This window comes from Populus nigra, chromosome 12, assembly GCF_951802175.1.
Source record: "Populus nigra chromosome 12, ddPopNigr1.1, whole genome shotgun sequence".
Taxonomy (NCBI): Eukaryota; Viridiplantae; Streptophyta; class Magnoliopsida; order Malpighiales; family Salicaceae; genus Populus; species Populus nigra.
The window spans coordinates 15812744-15835657 of record NC_084863.1 but is presented as its reverse complement, the minus strand read 5'-3'; the positions used below and the strand labels follow the sequence as shown (position 1 = coordinate 15835657).

Sequence of the window (22914 nt, the reverse complement as noted above, 5' to 3'; positions counted from 1 at the left end):
CTGGCTTCAAATAGTTCGTGGAATAACACTTGAGAGGAGTCATTATTGTTTCATTGAATTATAAAGAAAAATTGTTGGGGGTGGGGGGGGGGGGGACTTGAAAGAATTAGAAATGTGGGACATTGCTGCCGTGAAGTCATTATCTGTACGAAGACTAATAAGTTTGGTCCGTGCAATACTTGTAGTAAAACTTTTTTCATTAGGTTTCAACATGCAACTCATGACATTCACTTTGAATTGAAAGATGCAACCTTTTAAAACCCGAAACTCTCTGGAAGTTGCAAGGTATATTATAGACAACAGAGGAGTGAGGGAAAGAAACTGATAAATTGATAGTGTAGGTACACGATATATTAAAGCATTCTAATGTATTAATTAGAACAGTGTCAAGTATGAGAGGCAAGGCAAGGCCCCTGACTTTCCTGTGTAGCCGATGGTACAGTAAGCAGTCCCCACAGGCCACACCTCACCGACTATTTTTTATTATTTCTTGTGTAAAGGAGAGAAGGGCAGTTAGAGTCAGGAAAATAGAAAAGAAAGAGGAAGGCTTTGCCTCCAGGCTTGCACTTGTGACTTCTATCCATGTGGGCAGGCATCCTTACAAAGACTGTATGTACTATGCATGCAGCCTACGGTGGCAGAGTTGTGAGTATCAAGTTAGAGAAGAGCAGACAGTTGGTGAGATGACCATCACATTAGCTATCTGAATCTGTACAGTAAAGTAGCCTTCTTTGGAGTTGATTAGTTTACGGTATGAGGTTGATTCTGTAATTGTCCTTAATAAGTCAAATTCACACTCTCTCACTTCCACTTTCTCTTCTCTCTCTTTTTACTGTTACACAGACCAAAGTTTCTCGCTTTTTGATTCTCTTTGCTTCTTCTAATCTTTCGCTTTTGCCCATTTTATTCAAAAACCAAAAATTTGCCTTGTTTTCCACTCTTCAACAAAACAAATACTGGTTCTATACTCTCACTTTTGTTTATTTTATCTTGAGTAAACTCGAAGCTTAAAGCTGCTGCTTCTACCCTCTTAAACGCTCTGCTAATCTTGGCCTAAGAATGCTCTACTATTAGTTAGGGGTGGAAGCAAATCCTCGAAGCTTGTGAATTCCTATGTCGGTAGCTCATTGTCTAAAGATTACCCATTTCAGCTAATTACAACATTCAAACTGGATCTAAAGCTTCTCTCTTTGCAGATTCTTGATGTTCTGGAAATGAGTTTTTTCGGCTGGTTGGTTCTTTGGAGATTTCAGTTATAATTCCTCCATGTATAGAGAGGGAGAGAGGGAGCTGTAGCAGTGGCGGCTACTGGGTTCATCTATCAAGGCATTATTTGATGCATGCTTCTTCTTTTTCCCAGGTTCACAAACTTACCCTGTAATTCATTAGTCTTCTATTTCATTAATTAAGCTCTTCAAAGTCTCAAAATTTACCTGCATTATCTACTGTTGTACATTTTGGGCATCTTTTTAAGCTTCTAGATCTGTTTCAATATGAATATTGTTTGTTGATTCTCATAAGAAAGTTCGATTTCTTGGATTTTCAAGTGAGTTTGCTGTAATGTTTGTGTTACTTCGGTTAGTTTTTAGGCTTGGCTAGTTTCGACTTGTTTTCCTTTCTTTTCAGTGCAAAGAATGTACCTTTAGTTGTTCAACAACTCTAGCTTACATTACTTTAAATTGCTTAATTTCCCCTTTTCTGGTAAAGCTTAGCACACTTTCAGGTTTCTCCATGTCTTCTTTATCTCTTCAACTTGAACAGCTGTTGCACTTTTGTTGTGTCCTTAAAGCAGAATTTGAATAGGTTCATCCTTCCAAATGCTTGTGATGTAGGATCTTGCTGGGTAATATCTGGTATAGAACCAAACGTGGTCGTCTTTGGATTCTTTGTTATTTTGTTTTCTTTAATTAATGTGAGTGTAATTTGCTTTATTTGGTGCTCTTTGATGAGCAAATGATCTTTTATTTCTCACCTTTTTGTTTTTTTATTTTTTCCTTTGGGTGTTGAATCTCTCTATGCCCTTTCGCCATCACTATAAAGAATAAGCATTTCATTTGGGGAGCCCTGGAATGTAATGGAAGAGTATTGTTCTTTTGCTTGCTTTATTCGTTTTGTGATATCTTTTGCCTCTTGCTTTTGGATAATCATTACCTTTTCTAATTGTTTTTAACGTTTCTTAAGATACTGGATAAAAGTAAGGAGGAGTAGAGAAATATTTCTTGACTTTTCTGGGAAGGAAAGTTGAGAGAATGATCAGTCGATAGCTTTTTAATTATAGATCTTTAAATCTCTTAATTGTTGAAGTACCGGACACACTTGCCGCTGTTTTGGGTGCTTCGCAGAGAAGACTGCAGTAATCATTATTGTTTATGCATTGGAAAACTAAAAAACTTTTCACTTTTAAAATTTAAGCTTACCTACAGCTCATGTAGATCTCATTTGATTGACACATAGCGAGTTGAAATGCTCTTTATATGAGAAATTGCTATGCCGTGACTAGTGCATTTCAGAAATGAGAATGTTCATCTTTTTTGCTATAATTAGCTTGTAACAGAGATCTATATGTTCTTTTCATGAATTGCCTTATGTGCTGGCTGTCTAATGTTGTTTTTTCGTTTCTGTGTTGAAACAGAGGAACAGCAATACCTGAAGGGCATACATTTTCATATAGCAAGTCCAAATCAACTCCCCCATGAAGTTCTTCCGGGCTTCAGTTATTCATTTATTCATCATCCTAACCATCATTTTTCCCTTTGCTATTTCTGACCTGAAGTCAGATAAGCAAGCTCTTCTTGACTTCGCTGCTGTTGTACCCCATTCAAGGAAGCTCAACTGGAACCCTGCTTCATTGGTCTGCAAGTCTTGGGTAGGTGTCACTTGCAATTCGAATGGCACTCGTGTGGTTGAACTTCGACTCCCTGGAGTAGGACTTTTGGGTCATATCCCACCAAACACCCTTGGTAAACTAGATGCCCTCAATACTCTCAGCCTCCGATCCAATGTCCTTGAAGGTGACCTTCCTTCTGATGTTACCTCTCTTCCATCACTCCAGAACCTCTTCCTCCAACATAATAACTTTTCTGGTGGTGTTCCAACCTCCTTTTCCTTGAAGCTCAATGTACTGGATCTCTCATTCAATTCTTTCACAGGCATAATTCCCCAAACAATAGCAAATTTAACACAACTTACCGGATTAAGCCTCCAAAATAACGCACTTTCTGGACCCATACCTGATCTCAACCACACCAGGATCAAGCATTTGAATTTAAGCTACAACCATCTTAATGGATCAATTCCAGTGTCTCTTCAAAAGTTCTCTAATTCATCCTTCATTGGAAACTCTCTCTTATGTGGACCACCTCTTAATCCTTGCTCCATAGTCCTTCCTCCCTCTCCATCTCCTGCTTACATCCCCCCACCAGCAACTTCACATAAGCGAAGCTCAAAATTGAAACTGACAATGGGAGCAATCATTGCCATTGCTGTGGGAGGGTCTGCTGTGCTGTTTCTTGTCGTTTTAATCGTCTTTTGCTGCTGTTTGAAGAAAAAAGATAATGAAGGCCCTGGTGTGTTGAAAGGGAAAGCAGTTAGCAGTGGTAGGGGTGAGAAGCCCAAAGAGGATTTTGGAAGTGGGGTGCAAGAATCTGAGAAAAACAAGCTGGTATTCTTTGAAGGCTGCTCTTACAATTTCGATCTCGAGGATTTATTAAGAGCTTCAGCTGAAGTTTTAGGAAAGGGTAGTTATGGTACAGCATATAAGGCTGTCTTGGAGGAATCAACCACAGTGGTGGTGAAAAGGTTGAAAGAAGTGGTGGTGGGAAAGAGAGACTTTGAGCAGCAGATGGAGATTGCAGGGAGAGTTGGGCAGCACCCAAATGTTGTGCCAGTTCGTGCTTATTATTACTCAAAGGATGAGAGGCTTCTAGTGTATGACTATATCCCAGGTGGCAGCTTATCCACGCTTTTGCATGGTACGTCTTCAGCTCTATTAATGATGCTTAGAGGTTGCTTTAGAAACTGATGAAGTATGATTTCAGTTATTTTTATTTTACACTACAAGAACACTAGTATGACCAGAATGCTGATAATACTGTGAAACTTTTGCACATTGCCACTGACGTTTACCAAATTTACTTTCCTCAGTTTTTCTCATCTGCTTTGGGAAAATAAAACCATTTCCTGATATCCTACATGGAGGATTAGCACGGTAATCTTGTATCATGCCAAAGAATAGCACTATGTATTTCCTTGCATTTATCGATCAATGTGCTTAGACAAGTAGTCCACGTTCCTAGGAGAGATGATTCTTGCCACGCACACACTACAAGGACTAAACAATTAGTGTTAGGAGATCATCTTCCATGGCATTCATCAACCTATAGTCTTTGGCACTTTGGCATGGAATTTAAAACCGCTGCTTTACCAATATCCTAAACTCTATTCAAATTTGACAACAGCAAACAGGGGAGCTGGCAGAACTCCACTAGATTGGGACTCTAGGGTTAAGATTGCCCTTGGTGCTGCACGGGGAATTTCCCACCTTCATTCTGCTGGCGGTCCAAAGTTTACTCATGGAAATATCAAGTCGTCAAATGTCCTCCTCAGCCAAGATCATGATGGTTGCATCTCTGATTTTGGCCTGACCCCTCTTATGAACGTCCCTGCTTCTTCATCTCGGAGTGCTGGTTATCGTGCTCCTGAGGTGATTGAAACCAGTAAGCACTCTCATAAATCAGATGTCTACAGCTTTGGTGTCATCCTTCTCGAGATGCTGACTGGGAAAGCTCCAATCCAATCACCAAGGCGTGATGACATGGTTGATCTCCCAAGATGGGTCCAATCAGTTGTAAGGGAGGAGTGGACAGCTGAGGTTTTTGATGTTGAACTGATGAGATACCAAAACATTGAAGAAGAAATGGTGCAGATGTTGCAAATTGGGATGACCTGTGTAGCAAAGGTGCCAGACATGCGACCTAACATGGAAGAAGTTGTTCGAATGATTGAAGAAATCCGGCAATCTGACTCAGAGAACCGGCCATCTTCTGAAGGGAATAAGTCCAAGGACTCAAATGTGCATACTCCATGATTGACTAAATTGTTGCTGCTTGATTTTAAGATCAAGATTCAAAAAGTGCTATGAGCACCTGCCTTGTAAGGTTTCTCGAGCATTTATTCAAGCTTATGTGTATGTGCAGTGCAGCATCATAGAGTGTGAATTTGTCTCAATTTTTTTTCCTCTTCTTTTTTCAGATATGTAGCAGTGCTTTGATTTTTAATTTTTAAGTCTGATTAGCTGGAAACCTCTTGATTTGTTGTAAAACTTCATTCAAAATTTGTGAATGAATTGATGAGACTTGAATCAAGAACACTCCATTTTTTTCTGGCTTTGCTGTTGAAGGTACTGCCTGTTTCTTGTCATTACAGCAGCATCTTAGATTCTTATCCATCTTCAGGAAAAATGACATTTACGAGGGTTCTCTTCTGGTCTGCCCTTGGAAATCAGGATTAGCTCTGAGCCAAAGCATGATAAGATCAGTTTTTGACTGCCTGAGATTATCAGCACCATATATGTATGACATGCGATTCTAATTGTAGTCAATAATATATCAAAGGCCAGCAGATTACAACCTGGATTTGTGCTGTAATGATTTCCAGAAATCTCTGTCCATATCATATCATTGTTCACCATTGCAACAATACGTCCCCGGTCTGTCAATTTGTTTTTGATTCATTTTGGTTATTTAACTTTATTTTCTTTCAATTTCTTCCTAACAAGTTCCTTTTTGGCTGTGCTAGATTTTTTTTATTCTCTTTTGAATGCTTTTGAATATCATTACCAAGGTGTTAGAGATTGTTTCATATCAATTTTGCATGAGAGAATTTTAAGTTGTTGTCAAAAACAAAATAAAAAGAATAGAAACTGAAATTGATATTAGCAAGGTTCCGTAGCTTTTTTCGTGGAGTACCATTCCAAAGGCATGTACAGTTATACTTTAGTCCCTCAATTTTTATTTTATTCCCTCAATTTTTATTTTATTTTGAATTTGGTCAATTCTAGTTTTAGATTTTTGTTTTGCTCTCAAACTTCATTTGTTTTGTTTTTCAATCCCTAGATCTAGAGAGAGGAGGGAGAAAGAGTTGCCGGAAAAAAATTCTGGAGAGGAAAAGCTCTTAATTAACATTGATTTTCTGGCAACCAGAAACAACTCAAGTCAAAGAAAAGGATAGCCGATGGACGACACATCATTTGCGCATATTGGCGACACATCATCCGTGTAATTTAAAAAAAAAAAAAAAAAAACATAAAATCCTACCCATGGAACGGGCATTGCTCTTTTAGACGGAGGAGGAGCGTCCCTAGGAATGGCTAATTCTGATGTGAGCAGTTATGGATCATCAGTTCCACCTTGCACCCTCCTCCTTCCCAGTTTTCTTCGTATATGAACTGTAAGAACCCACAGAGCTGGTTCACGTGTCGTTTTTCTTTCTCTGATATATATATCCCTTATGAGTAGGTATCTGAACAAAAGGAGAGAAGATCGAAAGCACAGTTTAAGATGTTTTGAATGTTGTGCGTGGATGATCTTGGGAGTACCTGCACTTGCTATCATCGTGCTTTCTCTCGGTGTTTCTGATGAATTCGTTAAAAAACTTAGCGCAAAAATTTGGTTTTTCATGGTTTGCTGCAAAACTGGGCAGAATTGTGTGTTAGAGAGTGCCTCAAAAAATAGACTCTGTGCGCTAGAGATTCTGTGTAGGTTGAGAGTACGTGTCTTTAAAGAGTTAGTCATTGCCTGCTTGTGATGTTGGGTGTATTTATAATTTATATATATACCTTCAAATTTTTTTATTTATTTATTTTTTTTCCAGGGATGGTTTAACTGATATTGTACTAATGATTATTTTTTAAAATTATTTTTTTATAAAATAATATATTTAACATTTATATAATTTAAAAATATAAAAAAATTAATTTAAAGTAAAAAATTTTAAAACTATTTTTTTTATAATATTATTTTATTTTAAAAAAATATTTTTAATATCTATCCTTCAAAACAATTTAAAAAATTAATTTTTTTAAAATATATATTATTTTTAAAAAAAAATCATAAAATGCAGTCTGAACCCGAAAAAACAAAAAGCCCAAAGGTATAATCTTTCTCCTCAGCTGTCCTTAGATTCCAAAAATCTTCTCCTGGGTAATTACCACTTTTCTCTGTTTTTGTATTTACTTATAGAGCTGCTCTTTTGCTCATCTGGATTGTCTTCGTTTCCTTATTTTGATGTTAGTCGGTGGTTCAGTCAGTCAAAATTTGATTTTTGGCTTCTGATTCTGTGGCTTCTAAACGCATCTTGAAAGAGCTCAAGGACTTGCAGAAAGATCCACCTAACTCTTGCAGTGCTGGTATGCTTCCTATTCTTTTCTTTTTTCCCCTTGAAAAGAATATCATCTTTAAAGCTATGCTCTCTTTATTATTAAATTATTTGCTGACCCTTTTGCACTTGAGAGCTGATTTGTATATACTTGTAGAATTAGAGGGAAAAGTCTCGATCTTTTTTGGCCCGTTAACTTGTTTTTTGACTTTATAAATGGTTGGAATTTTAGGTCCAGCAGATGAGGACATGTTCCATTGGCAAGCAACAATTATGGGACCTGCTGATAGCCCATATGCAGGAGGTGTCTTTTTAGTTTCTATTCATTTCCATCCAGATTATCCTTTTAAACCCCCCAAGGTATATCATTTTTTCTGTGCCTCTCTTTTTTTTTTTTTTTTTTTTTTTGCTGCTTATGTTTTTCTTTTGTGTAAGAAGTACCCTTGAGAGTTAAGTATCTATATCAAGTTTTGGGTTTCCTTGTCATCAAGAGAAGGAAAGAGAAATATTGTTTTCTCGTACCTTCATTAAAACTCTTGAAAACTATTGATTGCTGATATTTGTTGAAGGTTTGAAATTTGCTCCTGCATTAGATGTAGGTTCAAAAAGTAAAATGAAAGGTATTAATGGAAATGATATTGTGAAAGTTCATATCAGTGCTTGTGGTGGGCATTAATGTCTGATAATGTTATGTGCTTTCTAAATGCAAACAACTGGCTGGAAGTTTTTGTGTTTGGTTGAAATGTAGAAAAAGTTAGATAAGAGATGTAGCTACTAATCTGAATAAGATCAGAGGGCAGCACAGTAGGAAGGGCTTTCTAGATAGTTCTTATAATCCTAGATGCTATAGCCAAGCTTTATATATTGTGCTGAACTTCAAGCCCTAAAGAGCTATTATATTGGAGAGCAGCTCAATAACACTCAGAGATTGCATGAAATAGAGTTGCTATCAAATATCAATTACACAAGCCTTAAATATTATAGGGTGGCATTATTGTTGGAATTTGAATCAATGTAGGCATTATTTAGAAGAGTAGAAGTGTTGTGCTTTTATTGGTTGTTAGGTATTAATTGAGATATTTTAGACCAATGATACATTGGATAACAATGTTATATCCACTTAACTAGAATCACAAAAACTAATAAAAAGTTTTGTTCAATCATGATAGAATAGAAGAAATAACTTGTAGCTAATCCCATTTAGTTTGGACCAAAGGCTTGCTTAACTTGATTTGTACAGTGAGTTCATGTATTGTATCGTCAATAGCTTGTGTTTTGTAGAAGTTGATTAGACTATCTGGATTATATGCCTCAGGTTGCATTCTGGACATAAGTCTTCCACCCAAACATTAACAGCAATGGAAGCATATGTCTGGATATTCTTAAAGAGCAGTGGAACCCAGCACTAACCATTTCCAAGGTTTGATATGACCATTTCCCTTTTGACTTGTCTATTCAGCCATTTGCTGATGTTGAAACTCATCTTAATCTGTTTACTTGTTTTGTGTTCCATGTGCATAAATCAAATGTTTAGAATGATAGCCGAGACACCAAAATACCCTGTTCATTGTTATTCATTGGTAATGACCATCTGACTCTTCGATTTATGCTGAAAGTACAAACATAATATGCACAATTACACAAATGTGAATTTAAACAGAACTTGTACCTAGTTTAGGATTTAAGGTGTGTAACAGTGAGGTGAGGGTGGATGGAACCCTATTGTGAGGTCCTGAAGGTCCCACATTTATGCAAGAGTTTGTGCTATCAATATGAAGGAACTTATGGTGACCATTGGTTATGAACAGAAAAGAATATGGTAGTAACCATTAATGATAAGGTCTTGGAAGGCCTGCTAGCCATTTTCTTATATGTATTAAAGAATGCAATTGATAATGTCTTGGACTGCATCTGAACAATATAACGAGCAGATCTTCCCCTATTTTCAATGTTCATTTTCCCTTTGGTGATTAGAGTGAATATCATGGTGCTGCTAATTTCATGCACTGGCAACTTTAGCTTCTGCTTTCTGATATCTATGGAGCATGTTAATTGTGAATTATACTAGCATTTTTATTAAGCCTTCACAAATTTGAGATATAGACTTTGAATATTGTGGTGTACATCTGTTTCTCTAACACTCACTGGTGTGAACTTGTTATTGATTGATGTGGATATGGTGATCTGTTACTTTCCTACTTTTCTGAATAGGTATTTGTTCAGCTTCCATTTCCTTGTCTTGAAACCAAGGTGAAGAATAATTGTAAGACTTTGGTGGCAATTATGGATTCCTTGTAAGAAAATATAATGTTACAAAGAATAGGATTGGAGAGGAAGATTCTTCATGAATTGTTTCTCTGATGCAATTTAATGTTGGTTATGTAGGATAATTCATGCCTGAACCCTGCAGTTGGGCTTTAGAGGCTTCTCGAATAATTTTAAATTAAGGTTTTTGTATGGTGATCTTATTCGGTAGAATTTTATGTTGTTTGTGCTTGCTATATTTATTGTGTTGATTCTGTCTGCATTAGTTGGTATCAAAGCTCTATATCAGTTGGTATCAAAGCTCAACTATTCCTGATGGGCAGTTATAGGTTGAATAACTATTGCTGGAAGAGGTCGCAAAACAGGACATGCTAGGATGGGATGAGGAGGTTTCTCTCAGGAAAGAGACGTTCATGAACTTGTGATAGAAGACATGCAAAGACAAATTATAAAAACAACTTGCTGACTGGCGGTGGTAAAGTTTCAAAAGGTAAGTTGAATAATTATTCCGTCAATTAACAAAGATGAAGAAGAAACTAGAAGATCTTGAAGAGTGATCACAAATCTATAGTTAATTAACTCATTTAAGAAGCGTGAGCAAATAAGATAGTTTTTTTATTCAGATGAGTATCATGGAGATTTTGATGATCCCATTTATGATGAGATAAATGTGGATTGGTATCCTTCATCAATTTATAATGTTTATTTTGATAATGATAGCATAAACAATAACAGTGATGACAGTGATGCTGTCATCAATAGTTTCCTCATTGGTATGTTTGAGGTTAAGTGTAAATACAACATGGAAGGTGTTCAACAAAAAAAAAATGTTGATTTGATTAAAGTATTATTATCACAAATGTAAATTTGTTCAAGGATTGTAAGACTACAATACATGTTGAGAAAAGTTTAAGGTTTGTTGTTCATTACTCTAGAAGTTAGTTGAAGAGAAATCATTTATCAATCGATGTTTCTCATGCAAAACTTAACTTGAAGGGATTGAAGTTAACATCTAAAATTAGTATGCATTTGAAGCAAAGAAAGAAAAGAGGTTGAAGAACCTTGATTGGACATCTACATGCCTCGAGAACGAGTTCTTTCCAACCTAAAGAGACTGATGCAAGCAGTTTTTAGGGGAATATATTTGTTTCCTTAGTTATTTTCATTCTATTTTGATTGGAAATCTTATTTTTCTTATTTATTTTTTTCTTATTTAGTTTAGTCCTAGGACAATTATAAATAGGGTTGCTTAATTTGTATTTAAAGAGACCACTTACATAGAATTGTATAGCAATACAATTTCAAATTAGGGTTTTTATATAATGTTCTATTTAGCAGAATTTTGTGTTGCTTATATTTGCAATCTTTTTTCTGTTATTGTTTTCTTCGGCATCAATTCTTTATTGGTGGGAGAGTGTTTAATAACAGCTTTCTGGGTTTTTTTTTTTTCCAAATGCAGGTGGTGTTGTCCGTATGCTCTCTGTTGACCGACCCAAATCCTGATGATCCACTTGTGCCTGAAATTGCTCACGTGTACAGGACAGACAGAGCCAAGTACGAGGCAACTGCCCGTAGCTGTACTCAGAATTATGCGATGGGTTGAAGCAGAGGAATCTGTTTAGAAAGAATTTGCTATCCTATGGTTCACTTATTTGTTAGGTGGAAGGATGATGTGTTCCAACTTCAAATGTCTGTTTTTCTTTCTGCTGTTTTGACTGCAGACTCGGAGCTGGGAAGAAACTGGTCTGCTAGGTCTGTGAATATCTACTATTTGAAAGCGTAGAAGGGGGAAGGGAACGTGATGTAATATTGCCCTGTTGTTAGAATTGTCAGCTTGTTTATTTGTTATTTAAATACTCTCATTTGCTGTTGAATGCTAGAAGTGCTGGTCCTGGTATACTTGTGCTTTTAGCAATTTGGACAGATATATGCATAACCTTCATTAAAGCATTAATGTCCTCATAATTTGCCGTTTTATGGATATAATTACTGTGCGCACATCTATGACTATCGAAGCCATTGACCCAGTATGTCGTGCTTCAATGTGATATGTTTCACAACCAACATCGTCTTGCTCTGCAAAGAATGGTAACCCTAGTTTTGGTTCTGGTTCTGGTTCGTACTAGCCATATTTCTTTTTCCATGCGCCAACAAATTTTGGTAAATTAATTGATAACTTGAAAGAAGAGAGATGCCCCGGAGAATTACAAGATGGTGAACTCAAAGGGATCCCTTCTCGTGAAAAAACGCAACTAAACTGTGATGTGGACTCGAGGCCACCGTTGAAAATGCCTCGACATGGTTCCTTGATATCTCTGCTTGTTTGGTGTTGATGATAGTCAAGGATAATACATAGCACAATCCAAGTATATATATATAGTACGATTAGACTGGTAGCTTATCTAGATATTGGCTTGTTTAACAAATGGAATAAAAATTATTTGTTTGAGAAAAAAGAAATGGAAACGTGATTGCGATGGGTTAACCACGGTAGGATTAAAGCTTAACGGAATCTTGTCATCTCGTTGTGACAGCACCAGGCTAGGTGGCAAGCATGTTCTTCGAATTTAAGCTATGATACTGTTCTTGACTTCACAATTCAATGACATTAATTTGTGCGGTGCGTGTTCTTATTACATGTAGGAGGTAGGGCATGAGATAATGGAATCCCCCAAATCATTTGACGTTGTTGGAAACCTAAGATATACTGTTTACGAGGAAAAGGCATTGCCTTAATTATCACCTGTCAACAAGCAATGAGGGCCTCCCTGCTGCAACCTCTAATGCATAATACTACATGATTGCTCCACACATGCATGCTGTCTACTTGGGCTTGTACCCATCATCCCTTGCTTCCTCTCCAAGCGAAAGAAAACCTCCCACAACTTCACTAGCATTAATTCTCAACGTTCTGGTTTAATCATAAACTGAAAACGATGGAATCAATCATCAGTTGATTCTATCATTAATCTATTGCTTTCAAAGTATCGATCTTTTTATGCCTTTGCATACCCTTCTTCGAAACAGAGGTCAATTGATGAAATAATTATATCATAATCAAAACACTAGAGAGATTCAGCATTTTCTATGTAGTGAAGAGAGGTTATACAAATTACTAACAAAAACAAAAATCCACGCTTGAATTAATATGGTGGTCGAGAAATGTCAGATCAAACCCAAATATCACAGGCACAAGGATCTAGTCGTTAACAAATTGTAATTTTATAAGTTTCTCTTCTTGAAAGATGTTAAATAAGAAATCTTATTCTTTTATATATATATATATATATATATATATATAGCTAAGTTGACGTGGATATATAGCTAGCAAGCTCATGATCTGTGGAAGAAGATACTCCTCCTAACAAGAAGGGTGGTTGTGACTTTCTTCTTGCTTGAAATGGCAGCGCATGCATTTATTCATCGTACTAGCATATGTTTTCTTTATCTCTATGGATCCCCCTTTGCCACGGAAAAGAGGTCGGTTCGGTTATAATGATGAGCTATCCATCTCTGAAGTTTTTGAATCACCATTTTCACCGCGCGTTGGTCCCGTTTGGAAACACGGCTGCGGTTGTGTTTCTAAAAAATTTGAAATTTTTTTTTTTACTAAAATTTAATATGGTTTGTATATTTTTGATCGTTTTGATGTGCTGATGTCAAAAATAATTTTTAAAAAATAAAAAAACATCGTTGGCATGCATTTTAACACGAAAAGTTATTTGAAAAATACTTGCAACTACACTGCCAAACACGCTTAAATAATTTCTTAATATACAATGAAGGAGTAATTTTACGGGAAAGATGAGTCAACTACTTTCTTCGATTTGGAGCTACCACCTAGCAAGCTAGCTAGCTAGCTACTAGCTCTAATTCTCCCACTTCGATCTTCTTATACATCCATGGTATGGAAACTTCACTAAGAAAGACTGCCCACCGAAAAGTAGAGGCGACCTCGTAATAAATTAATTACCATCGCCGCTACCATTGTAAAAGAGAGAAAATGGAGTGGGGTACTGGCCTGAGCTGGGTTGATTCAAAGAAATTGACATGCCAGGAATAGCCCTTTTGACGCGTCAGGAGAGGCAGCTGGAAAACATTTTTTAAAATTTTTCTTTCTTAAATTATTTTTATATATAATTTTTAATTATTTTAATGTGAAAATAACATAGATAAATTTTAAAAAATTAAAAAAACAACCATTATAATCGGAAAATATCGCACCTAAGCTAAGCTAGTAGGAATTCAAGGGTGCTTCCGTGCATTACACACACACACCCACGTACGCACATGCCTATATCTTACTCCGTAGATCTCTCTCCAAATCAGTCACCCTTTTCAATGACTATTCTCTCTCTCTCTCTCTCTCTCTCTCTCTCTCTCTCTCTCACACACACACACACACACCCCCAGAGTGAGTGAAGATCACTGAACTGCAGCAAGACACAAGTCTTTTTCTAGTTTCCCGCCAAAAGCTTACCACCCTTAATTTGCAGCTTCAGGCTATCTAACTTCTTGATCAAACCCGGAGTTGCTGGTGTCACTTTGTCACCTTCTTCCAACTCCTCGAAGCGCAAGCTATAGCTTCTCTTTTTGTCTCTATATTTGTCACTAGCTACTTATATAATCCCTCCAACGCTGGAGATCCAGTTAAGCTTAGTATAAAGTAGCTTCCTTCAGTTTTTTTCCTCCAAGAAACCAATAAGAATCTTCATCGTTGATCACCCAAATAAATTAAGCTAGCTAGACCCTACCTGAGCTGGTCAGTACATGGTTTTGCCGCTATGTCTTGACCCACTTCTTAATTGAATACAAAAACCAAGCCTTGGTACCACCCACCATGCATCTTCTATTCCCCAATGAATTACAACCCATGTTTACCTCCAACGCCACCATGTCCGTTCAACCAAAAGTCAAATTTACTGAACATGTATTCATCACTAGTAAGCTCATCGAGAACCAGCAGCTGCATCGTTCTTCAAGAACCCGCCAAAGACTTGTTAGAATCATCCATACCGACCCTGATGCCACTGATTCCTCCAGTGATGAAGAAGAGGAAGAACAAGAGAGGAAGTTTGTCAAGAGAGTGAAGAGACAAGTGAGTGAAATAAGCTTGTTAGAGCAAGAAACAACAGCACCAGCAGCTCCTTCTTCCACAACTTCAAATGATGATCAGGAACCAAGAAGAAAGAGAGCTTCTTCAAGATTACCGGTACCTGACGTATCTCGTCAGAAAAAGTTCAGGGGTGTCCGTCAGAGACCCTGGGGAAAGTGGTCCGCCGAGATCCGTGACCCGACTCGACGGAAACGGGTCTGGCTCGGCACTTTTGACACTGCAGAGGAAGCTGCTACAGTATATGATCGAGCTGCACTGAAACTAAAAGGACCCGACGCCGTTACCAACTTTCCTGCTAACTCCGTTATAACGGAGAAAGCTCACGTCAACTCCGGTTCAAGTGATGTGAAGTGTGAATCACGGGAGTCGCCGTCTATCAGGGGTACTGCTAACGTTGTGGCATCACCCGCATTAGTCCTCCGTTACGTAGATTTGACACCGTCTGACGCTGTTTTAACGGAGAAGGCTAAGGTTGTTGACGGTCAGCGCGAGTCATGTGAGTCGCCGTTAAGTGGTGTTCACGATATGTCATCACCGACGTCTGTTCTCCCATACGAAGAGTTATCGCCGTTTGATAGTCTGGGTTACGGTGACGTTGACGCTTTTGGGTTCGAAATTGACGTGCCGTTAAGTTTGCCAAATTCTATGTTGTCGGGGAATTTCTTTGACAAGGAAGAATTCGTTGACCTCGATGATTTCTTGGTGGATGCCATCTGTTAAAAACATATCCTCAATTTTGTGGAAGTTTGGGGAGTCTTTTGTAATTTGATACAACCCTATCGTGATGTGGCATACCATGATTCGTGATTGAAGGCGCTAAGTGGATAGACAGGGCGCCTGATATAGAGGTGGAATACCTAAAGTGTCCCTTTATTTTTTATGTTAAGTTTTTGGTTTGATTAGTCAAACTACGGAGTTTAAGTATATAGTGGAGTATTAATTAGTCCATGTTTAGTGAATTATATGGTGATTTTGTCACTTCCTGTTGTTATTAAGGATTTTTGTGTACTTAAGATTAATAATTTATATTATTATTATTTGATTAATTGTAGCTTATATTATAATTTTTCATTTTGTATTTTAGTCTTTTCAAATGAAAAAAAAAAGATAAGATTTATTAGAGTTTTTAGTAGAGGTTAGGTAATGTGGTGTGTATGTTTTTATGAAAGTATTTTTCCATTAAAAATATATTAAAATGATTAAAAGGTACTTTTAAAAATAATTTAAATATATTAAAATGATATATTTTTGTTTTTCATTTTGTATTTTAATATATTTTAAAATACCAGTATAGGTACAAAACTCACAACTGTTAAATGTACTTAAAACTCGCTCATTTTGATCAGATGATCAAGCTTTGATGAGTGAGGATTAATCTTTGATTGAATTCATAAAAATCCTAACTTGAAATTTTATAAATAACCCTTAAAATCAACCACGAGGCCCTTAAAAATCAACCAGGAGGCAGGAATGGGAGAAAAAGGCAAGGTAGAAAGGAGAAAAGGCTTATTCTTGGAGTTCATTAGTAATCAAGTTTATTACTTGGCATCTAAGAGTTAAAAGGATAAGGTAAAGGTTGAGCAAAAAATTGGATTTTCGAAGGAAGAAGGGCAGTAATTATTTTGAGTTTTGAAAAGTATAATCCTTCATTAACCTAGTAGATGATATCCATAAAGCGTATCTTTAGCTTGTTTTACATGTTTAAAGATGTTTTTAAATTTGCTTTAGTGTTATGATGTTATTTAATTTTGATTCCAATTAGTATATAAAATGTTTGTAATTATTGGTTAAATTTTGCTTGGCATTGTTGTTGTTGATGTTATTGGACGTCAAGATATTATGTTTGTAATTGATTTTGATAAAATAAAATGGTTTTTATCTAAATATGGCAATGGGTGTTTGATGTATTTTAAGAGCTTGTTGATGCATGTTATAGGTTCCTGGTTTTTGTTTAAATTCTTTTGAGTGTCAAGATGTCAATTTTGAATCCAAATTACATAAGTATATAAACTGTTTTGTGTTGACAGTTTTGAAGATTGGAACCTCTTGCATGATTTGGATATTTTAATATTATTTGTTAGGTTTTTTTATTCAAACATGTTTGTTTATGATAGTGTGACTTGATAAAATAAAAAAAAACATGTTTTAAAAGTAAAAACATATTAGTTTTAGAGGCTTACTAGTGGTTGGGTTTATTTTTCTTCACAATGGCTGAGTTTAAGGCAATGTTCTTTGTGTTCCTGACAAAAACATTGTCATGGCTCCATAATTTGGACCGGTTTTGGTTCAATTCTTTGAATTAAACAATTCAGACAACTTGACTAATAAATAATGTATGGTTTATTTGCATCAATAACAAGTTTCTGCGGGTTTTGATCTGAAACTCATTTTGATAAAATTATGTTGTTTATTTGATAATCAAAGTGAATTGATGTTATATTATAGATCCTTGCATGATTTCTAACATGTTTATGTCTTTGCTTTGATTGTATTTCATCTGATTTGGGATTTACGTTGCTGGGTTTGCCATGGATGTTCTTCGTGTTATTGATTTTTTTGCGTTTGATCCGTTTTTGTCAAGATTTTAGTGTTTTTGTCTTGTTTTTAAGTTTGATTCATTTTAAGTTTTAGTTTCAATTTTGGTTTAGTTTTCGAGTCAAAACAGTTTTTTTATTTAGTTTATGATCGAACTAAAAATTTTGAGTCAATCCAGTCAAGTCAAAAGGTTAAGACCCTGTTCTGTTGACAATGTTTTTTCTAAAGGTTTTTTTGGCTTAAGAATGTGTTTGTCAAACATCTTTTTAAGTCTATTTTAACAGTTTTGGTTTTAAAAAAAATGAGTTTTTATCAAACAATGCCTAAATAAAATATAAATAAATAAATAAGATTTTTTTTCCTTACATATGGCCAAAAATCCTTAAAATTATTTGAGTATTTTTTTAAAAAATCTAAAATAATTTGGCATGTTTTTTTTGAAAAATGATGTTGTAAAGATTTTACAACAAGTTTGTAAAAATTCAAAAGATTTTGGCCTATATTTTAAAAATAATAAAAAATTATTTTTGGCTAGAAGAATAATACTCACCTATAATATAAGGATAAAAAAACATAAAAGGATCGGGTTAACATCCAAAATATTATTAGAGATAATAATTTAATATTACTCACTTTAATATAAGGATAAAAAAAATCTGTATAAGATTAGTATCCAAAATATTATTGAGAATAATACACCTTAATCATTTATAATATAAGGATAAAAAAATTGCAATTAATTTTATTTGAAATATTTTTTGGAATGCATGATAACAAACAAAAAAAACAAAGCAGTCTATCTCAGGTAGGATGTATTAGAGATGCTAATACACTCCTTTTATATAATCAGTCTCTTATCTAAAAATTCTAAAAAACAATTAGAATTTATAATAAATATAATATTAAATGATGACTTCTTTATTAAATCAAAAACTTTTCCATAACATTACTCGAAAAGTACACACTTGATTAAAACACATACGTTAATTTAACCAAGATATATTTAATAATTTAGCCAAAAAATTATAACTTGATATGCATTAGCATCTTAGATTTTAGAACAGAGCACCTCCTTTGTAAAAAGGAAATAAAGTTTTATTAAGATCAAGAAATATTATTTATATACAAACAAATTAAATTAAAGTAGTAAATAATTAATTAGCGATAACTACTTATCTTCCATTTGCAATAAAATTAAATCATTGATCGAACACGTCAGTAATATATATATATATATATATATATATATATATATATATATATATATATATATATATATATATATATATATATATATATATATATATATATATATATATATATATTGAACAAGGATCTGGGGGAGGGTTAAGGCATACGTCCCCATGGCCACTTTTAAGCCATCAAAGATGAGAATTTTGCACAAGGCAAGAAAAGAGATCTGGGGAGATTATTATTCACCACAATATACCTTGATTTAATTAATCATATTTTCTGAACTCGAGTACTTCTTGATAACGTACTGCATGAATATTTTTTTGTTTTGTTTCTCTTTGAAGTGACAAAATCATGGATGTACATGACTTTTCTTCGAGAAAGGTACACTGAATGAACTGTTCTACGTCATTAGACTCAAGAGCCATGAGAGGATGATAAAGTGGTTGAATATATATTATTACAACCTTGTCATTTAATTTGTTTCTAGCTATTAATTCTTGTTTATTCGTGCAAGACAATGTTCATGTCATTTTTTTCCTTTTCCATTGTGATCGCATGGCAGGAACCAATCATTATTTCGAATTACAAAAAAAATAAAAATAAAAATTATAAGTGTAGCATAGTGGTGGTCACGTAGCAATTCAACCTCAACCCATTTGTGTCTAATCTTGTGTAGTCGGTAGAGAATTTCATTTGGAATGGAAAGAATGCAAAAGGGCTTGCGATACAAAAAGAGAGACGAAGAAGAAGAAGAAGAAGAAAGAACAGATATTCCAATCAAAACACATACAGAAAAACAATATTCTTGAGCAAAACACTCAGGGATGTCCATTGTTGTTTGATGGTACAACGATCCCCAAAACCGTGCTCCTCGAATGCATGCAGGAATTTGGGGATCGAGAGTCAACATTTTACAGCGATTACACTTGACCAAAACCCACGTAAATAGATGGATGGGTTCATGGCGGGGGCCATAGCCCCACCACAATGCGGTGGTTCGTGGCAAATAATGATAAAGGGTCCCCCTATCTCAGCCACGCTTTCACTCTAGACCACATAATGTTATCGTGATTCGAGCTTGAAAATGTGGCATCATTTAGCTGTTCCACCGTCTACCGGCGGCTGCAAATAAATGGCAATTAATTTTCAAAGGTCGAAGAGCAAATATTTAGGTGGAGGGAAAAGTACTTGGGAAGGGAGCCTCAAACAAATTTGGAGTAAAGGAAAACTTGAAGAAATATAAAGGAGGAGGGGGGGTTTTGTCGGCCCCGTAGTTGGTGACCAAACGGGTTTGAAAGCAAACAAAAGCTAGTCCTCATGGCTATCTGATCCACCCTACAAACCATGGCCGCCTTCCACTATCCCCGTTTTTTTATTTTTTTTATTTTTCATGTTTATGGTACGAAAGCAACAGAGGTTTGCTTTCATTTTTGTTGGGATTCGGAATTTGTACAGAAATCATTCATTTAAATATGTAAAAAACTGTTTTATGAATTAACTCAAAAGTAGTATCCTTCATTGTCTGATGAAAAAATTACGCTGACAATGATAGTTAGCTATTTCTTTAATAATATAACATTGAAGAGGCAGTGAGAAGTGGCGACACACCACCACCACCACCACTCGCCCAATAATTGTGTCAGTGTTAGTACAAATTAAGCTGCAATATTAATTCATGACCGGATGGATTTTCTTGTATTGATTCTTGCAACAATCCCATTTCAAATGTATATTTGAGTGATTTTTTTTCTTTTTTTGAGGAAATATATTAGGGTGACCTTGAACTTATAAAATGTTTTTTTGTGGAACAAAACTATATACGATTCAGTAAAATAGTTAATAAAAGTAAATGTTCTCTTGGTATGCATCAAAACTATGGTTATTTTTCCATTATGGATTGGTATTCGTACAATAAAAGTAAACTCCAAGTTCATAAAAAAAACAAATATTATGATTACCCAATAAATCTACACATCAATTCTTTTTTATATATATTTATTTTTAAAATATAAATACAGAAAACATATCTTTTTTTATCTCAATTATCTCTCTCTTTTCTATTTCAAAATTACAACCAAAATATAATAACATCGCAAACTTTAACTTCCCAACTATAACCGAGAAGCTTTAAGATTTTCTGGAACAAAAGATCACGGGTTGAAGAGAAAATAACTACTGTTTACATAATTATTAAATCCGGTCCGGGAATTCATCACGAGATAACTCACCGAATTGACTGGATATTACACTGATCAGTCTTTTAACAACCTCAAATCGGACTAGCTTCTAAGTCAAGCTGATTCTGAATTAACCCGCCACATCAGTCCAGATTTAATATATATGGCTGTTTGAAGCCACAACCAGAAGAGACTTCTCTCTCTCTCTCTCTCTCTCTGCGAAATTACTCGAGAATTTTGTGACAATCTAATTAATGCATGCACCTACCGACACAATAGTAAATAATAAAAATAATTATCAATCTCAAAGCCACACATTTTACCCCTTTTTTAAACTTTATAAATAACTCTCTTTCTCGCGAGAGAGAGAAAAAAAAAAAAGTCTCTTCCAATGGTCACCAAAGGAATGACCACTAACACCTACCTGATGCAATGTGTTCTGCTCTGATTTATTAAACATGAGCAACAAACTATGGTTTTAAAAAAAATAACATAGTTTGTTAAAAAAAATTAAAAAATAATACATGTTTAAAATATATTTAAAAGATAACACTATTTAAATATAACTACATTTTAAAATATTATTTTTATACATAATTACTATTTGAAATAGTAATCGTGTTTTGTAATATAATTTTGTACACAACTATTATTTTAAATAGATGTTGTTTAGTGAAGTTTCAAAACATATTTATTTTTATAAATTAATTAACCTAAACTAAAGTCAACTTAAAACTTTATAAAATTCTAATAACTAAAAGATATGATTTAAGATTTAATAGCTAAGAAAAAAATATGAGATAATATAACGTGACAAGAAAGAGAAACGAAAAAGAAAAAAAAAAGCCATAAGGACATTAATTCTTTATTTTTTACATATCTGATATCGCTAGAAAAACCTCAACAAAATGGTTTTAACTATACCATGAAAGAATTTCAAATGAGATTATAATTAACTATGCGCAAAATCTCTAATAAATTACAACCATATTTAGAGGTATTTTAAAACGTAGTTAGAATTATCTGGTCAATATTTTTTTAATTATACTAAATATATCAAAAAAAGAGCTCATATATGTTTCGAATGACCATTCTTTCTTCACCATTGAATTTTAAATCTCATTTCTCCGTCATTTAATTATCTTTGTAACTAAGATTTTAAATTAACTTTTTATACGTGTTAATTAAACATTAAACCAAGAGACAGATAATTTTTAAAACAACTATATAAATTATAACAGTTAGATCTAATATTCCTTTAGTATTTTTTTTTAAACATGTAATATTTTTACAGAACTTTGACGAAAGAAGGCTATGTCAGAATTCCAAAATACCGGCAACAGATTCATGTAAATTCAATCACATCAACGGGCCCCGCCTTGGCATGTGTGTTGTGAGATATTTCTTTCTGTTTTTGTTTGCTGCCTGGAACCACCATTCCATCAAATGTCCTCTCCACTTTACACGCAACCCTCCATTATCTAAACTAGAGAGGTCGAGTTCAGACATTCGGTCCATTTCTCGTACAGTTGCATGCCGATTTTAAATCAAAGCACGTGTTTTGACTATCGTGCCATACTCGAGCTTAGATTAGCTTGTACGCGATATCAAATTATAGTGCTTAGCCTGTCTCGAGTTTTGTCGCTGGTGTTAGAGGAGATTAAGAATATTATTTATTATTGTAATCTGGTTTTGATTTGTCACTCTTATTATCTTTGAACAAAACAATCTTCTCTTATTTTGTGTTTTTAGATGATATCAAAGTTGCTCGATCATACTTTGATTTGTGTCTCGGATCCGGATAGAAAGGGTCAATAACTTGAATTGATCTGAATTTAAAAATAAAAAATATCTGCGTTTATTAATATTAATATTACTAGTGACTAATGTCTTGTTTTTTTTTTAAAAAAAAAAAGAAGTTAACGGGAAGTCACCGACCTGACAACGACCCAATTTCCCCCACTTGCAAACCTAACCTGTCCAAACTCAAATAAATAAATAGCAACAAAAAGGTCATGTCCAGGTTCCCTGTACCTACCCAGTCATCTCCGAAACGTTCACCACTAAATTCTTATTTTGTGGCGGTTCTTGGTGCCACTTGTGACCGACCACGCGACGGACACCGCCTCTTTCTCGTGGTGATAGATTTTCCTCTCTCTCTCCCCCACAGAATTGTGTATCAGTGGCCGGGGTTTGTTTGAGTTTTCGAAGGAAATGATTTTTCACAGGGTTTTGAAAAAAAAAAGGTTA

The 22914-nt window shown here is 34.9% G+C and overlaps 2 protein-coding genes and 1 pseudogene across 4 annotated transcripts; all 3 read left to right on the top strand.

Moving 5' to 3' along the window:
* Positions 1–340: 340 nt before the first annotated feature.
* Positions 341–5381, top strand: LOC133669515 (probable inactive receptor kinase At5g58300). Of its 3 annotated transcripts, none has more exons than XM_062089687.1 (4): positions 341–678; positions 1197–1360; positions 2633–3971; positions 4458–5381. In XM_062089687.1, the coding sequence occupies exons 3-4, from the start codon at positions 2693–2695 to the stop codon at positions 5084–5086; spliced, it is 1908 nt and encodes a 635-aa protein (XP_061945671.1). In that variant the 5' UTR covers positions 341–678; positions 1197–1360; positions 2633–2692; the 3' UTR covers positions 5087–5381. The 3 variants fall into 3 exon arrangements, with proteins under 3 accessions (XP_061945671.1, XP_061945669.1, XP_061945668.1); XM_062089685.1 differs by having other exon boundaries at positions 341–751; XM_062089684.1 differs by lacking the exon at positions 341–678 and adding an exon at positions 776–1115.
* A 1662-nt stretch (positions 5382–7043) lies between these two features.
* On the top strand, positions 7044–11536 carry LOC133669516 (ubiquitin-conjugating enzyme E2-17 kDa-like; annotated as a pseudogene).
* Positions 11537–13977: 2441 nt separating this feature from the next.
* On the top strand, positions 13978–15801 carry LOC133669463 (pathogenesis-related genes transcriptional activator PTI6-like). Its single transcript, XM_062089607.1, has one exon. The coding sequence runs from the start codon at positions 14480–14482 to the stop codon at positions 15473–15475; it is 996 nt and encodes a 331-aa protein (XP_061945591.1). The 5' UTR covers positions 13978–14479; the 3' UTR covers positions 15476–15801.
* The last annotated feature ends 7113 nt before the right edge of the window (positions 15802–22914 follow it).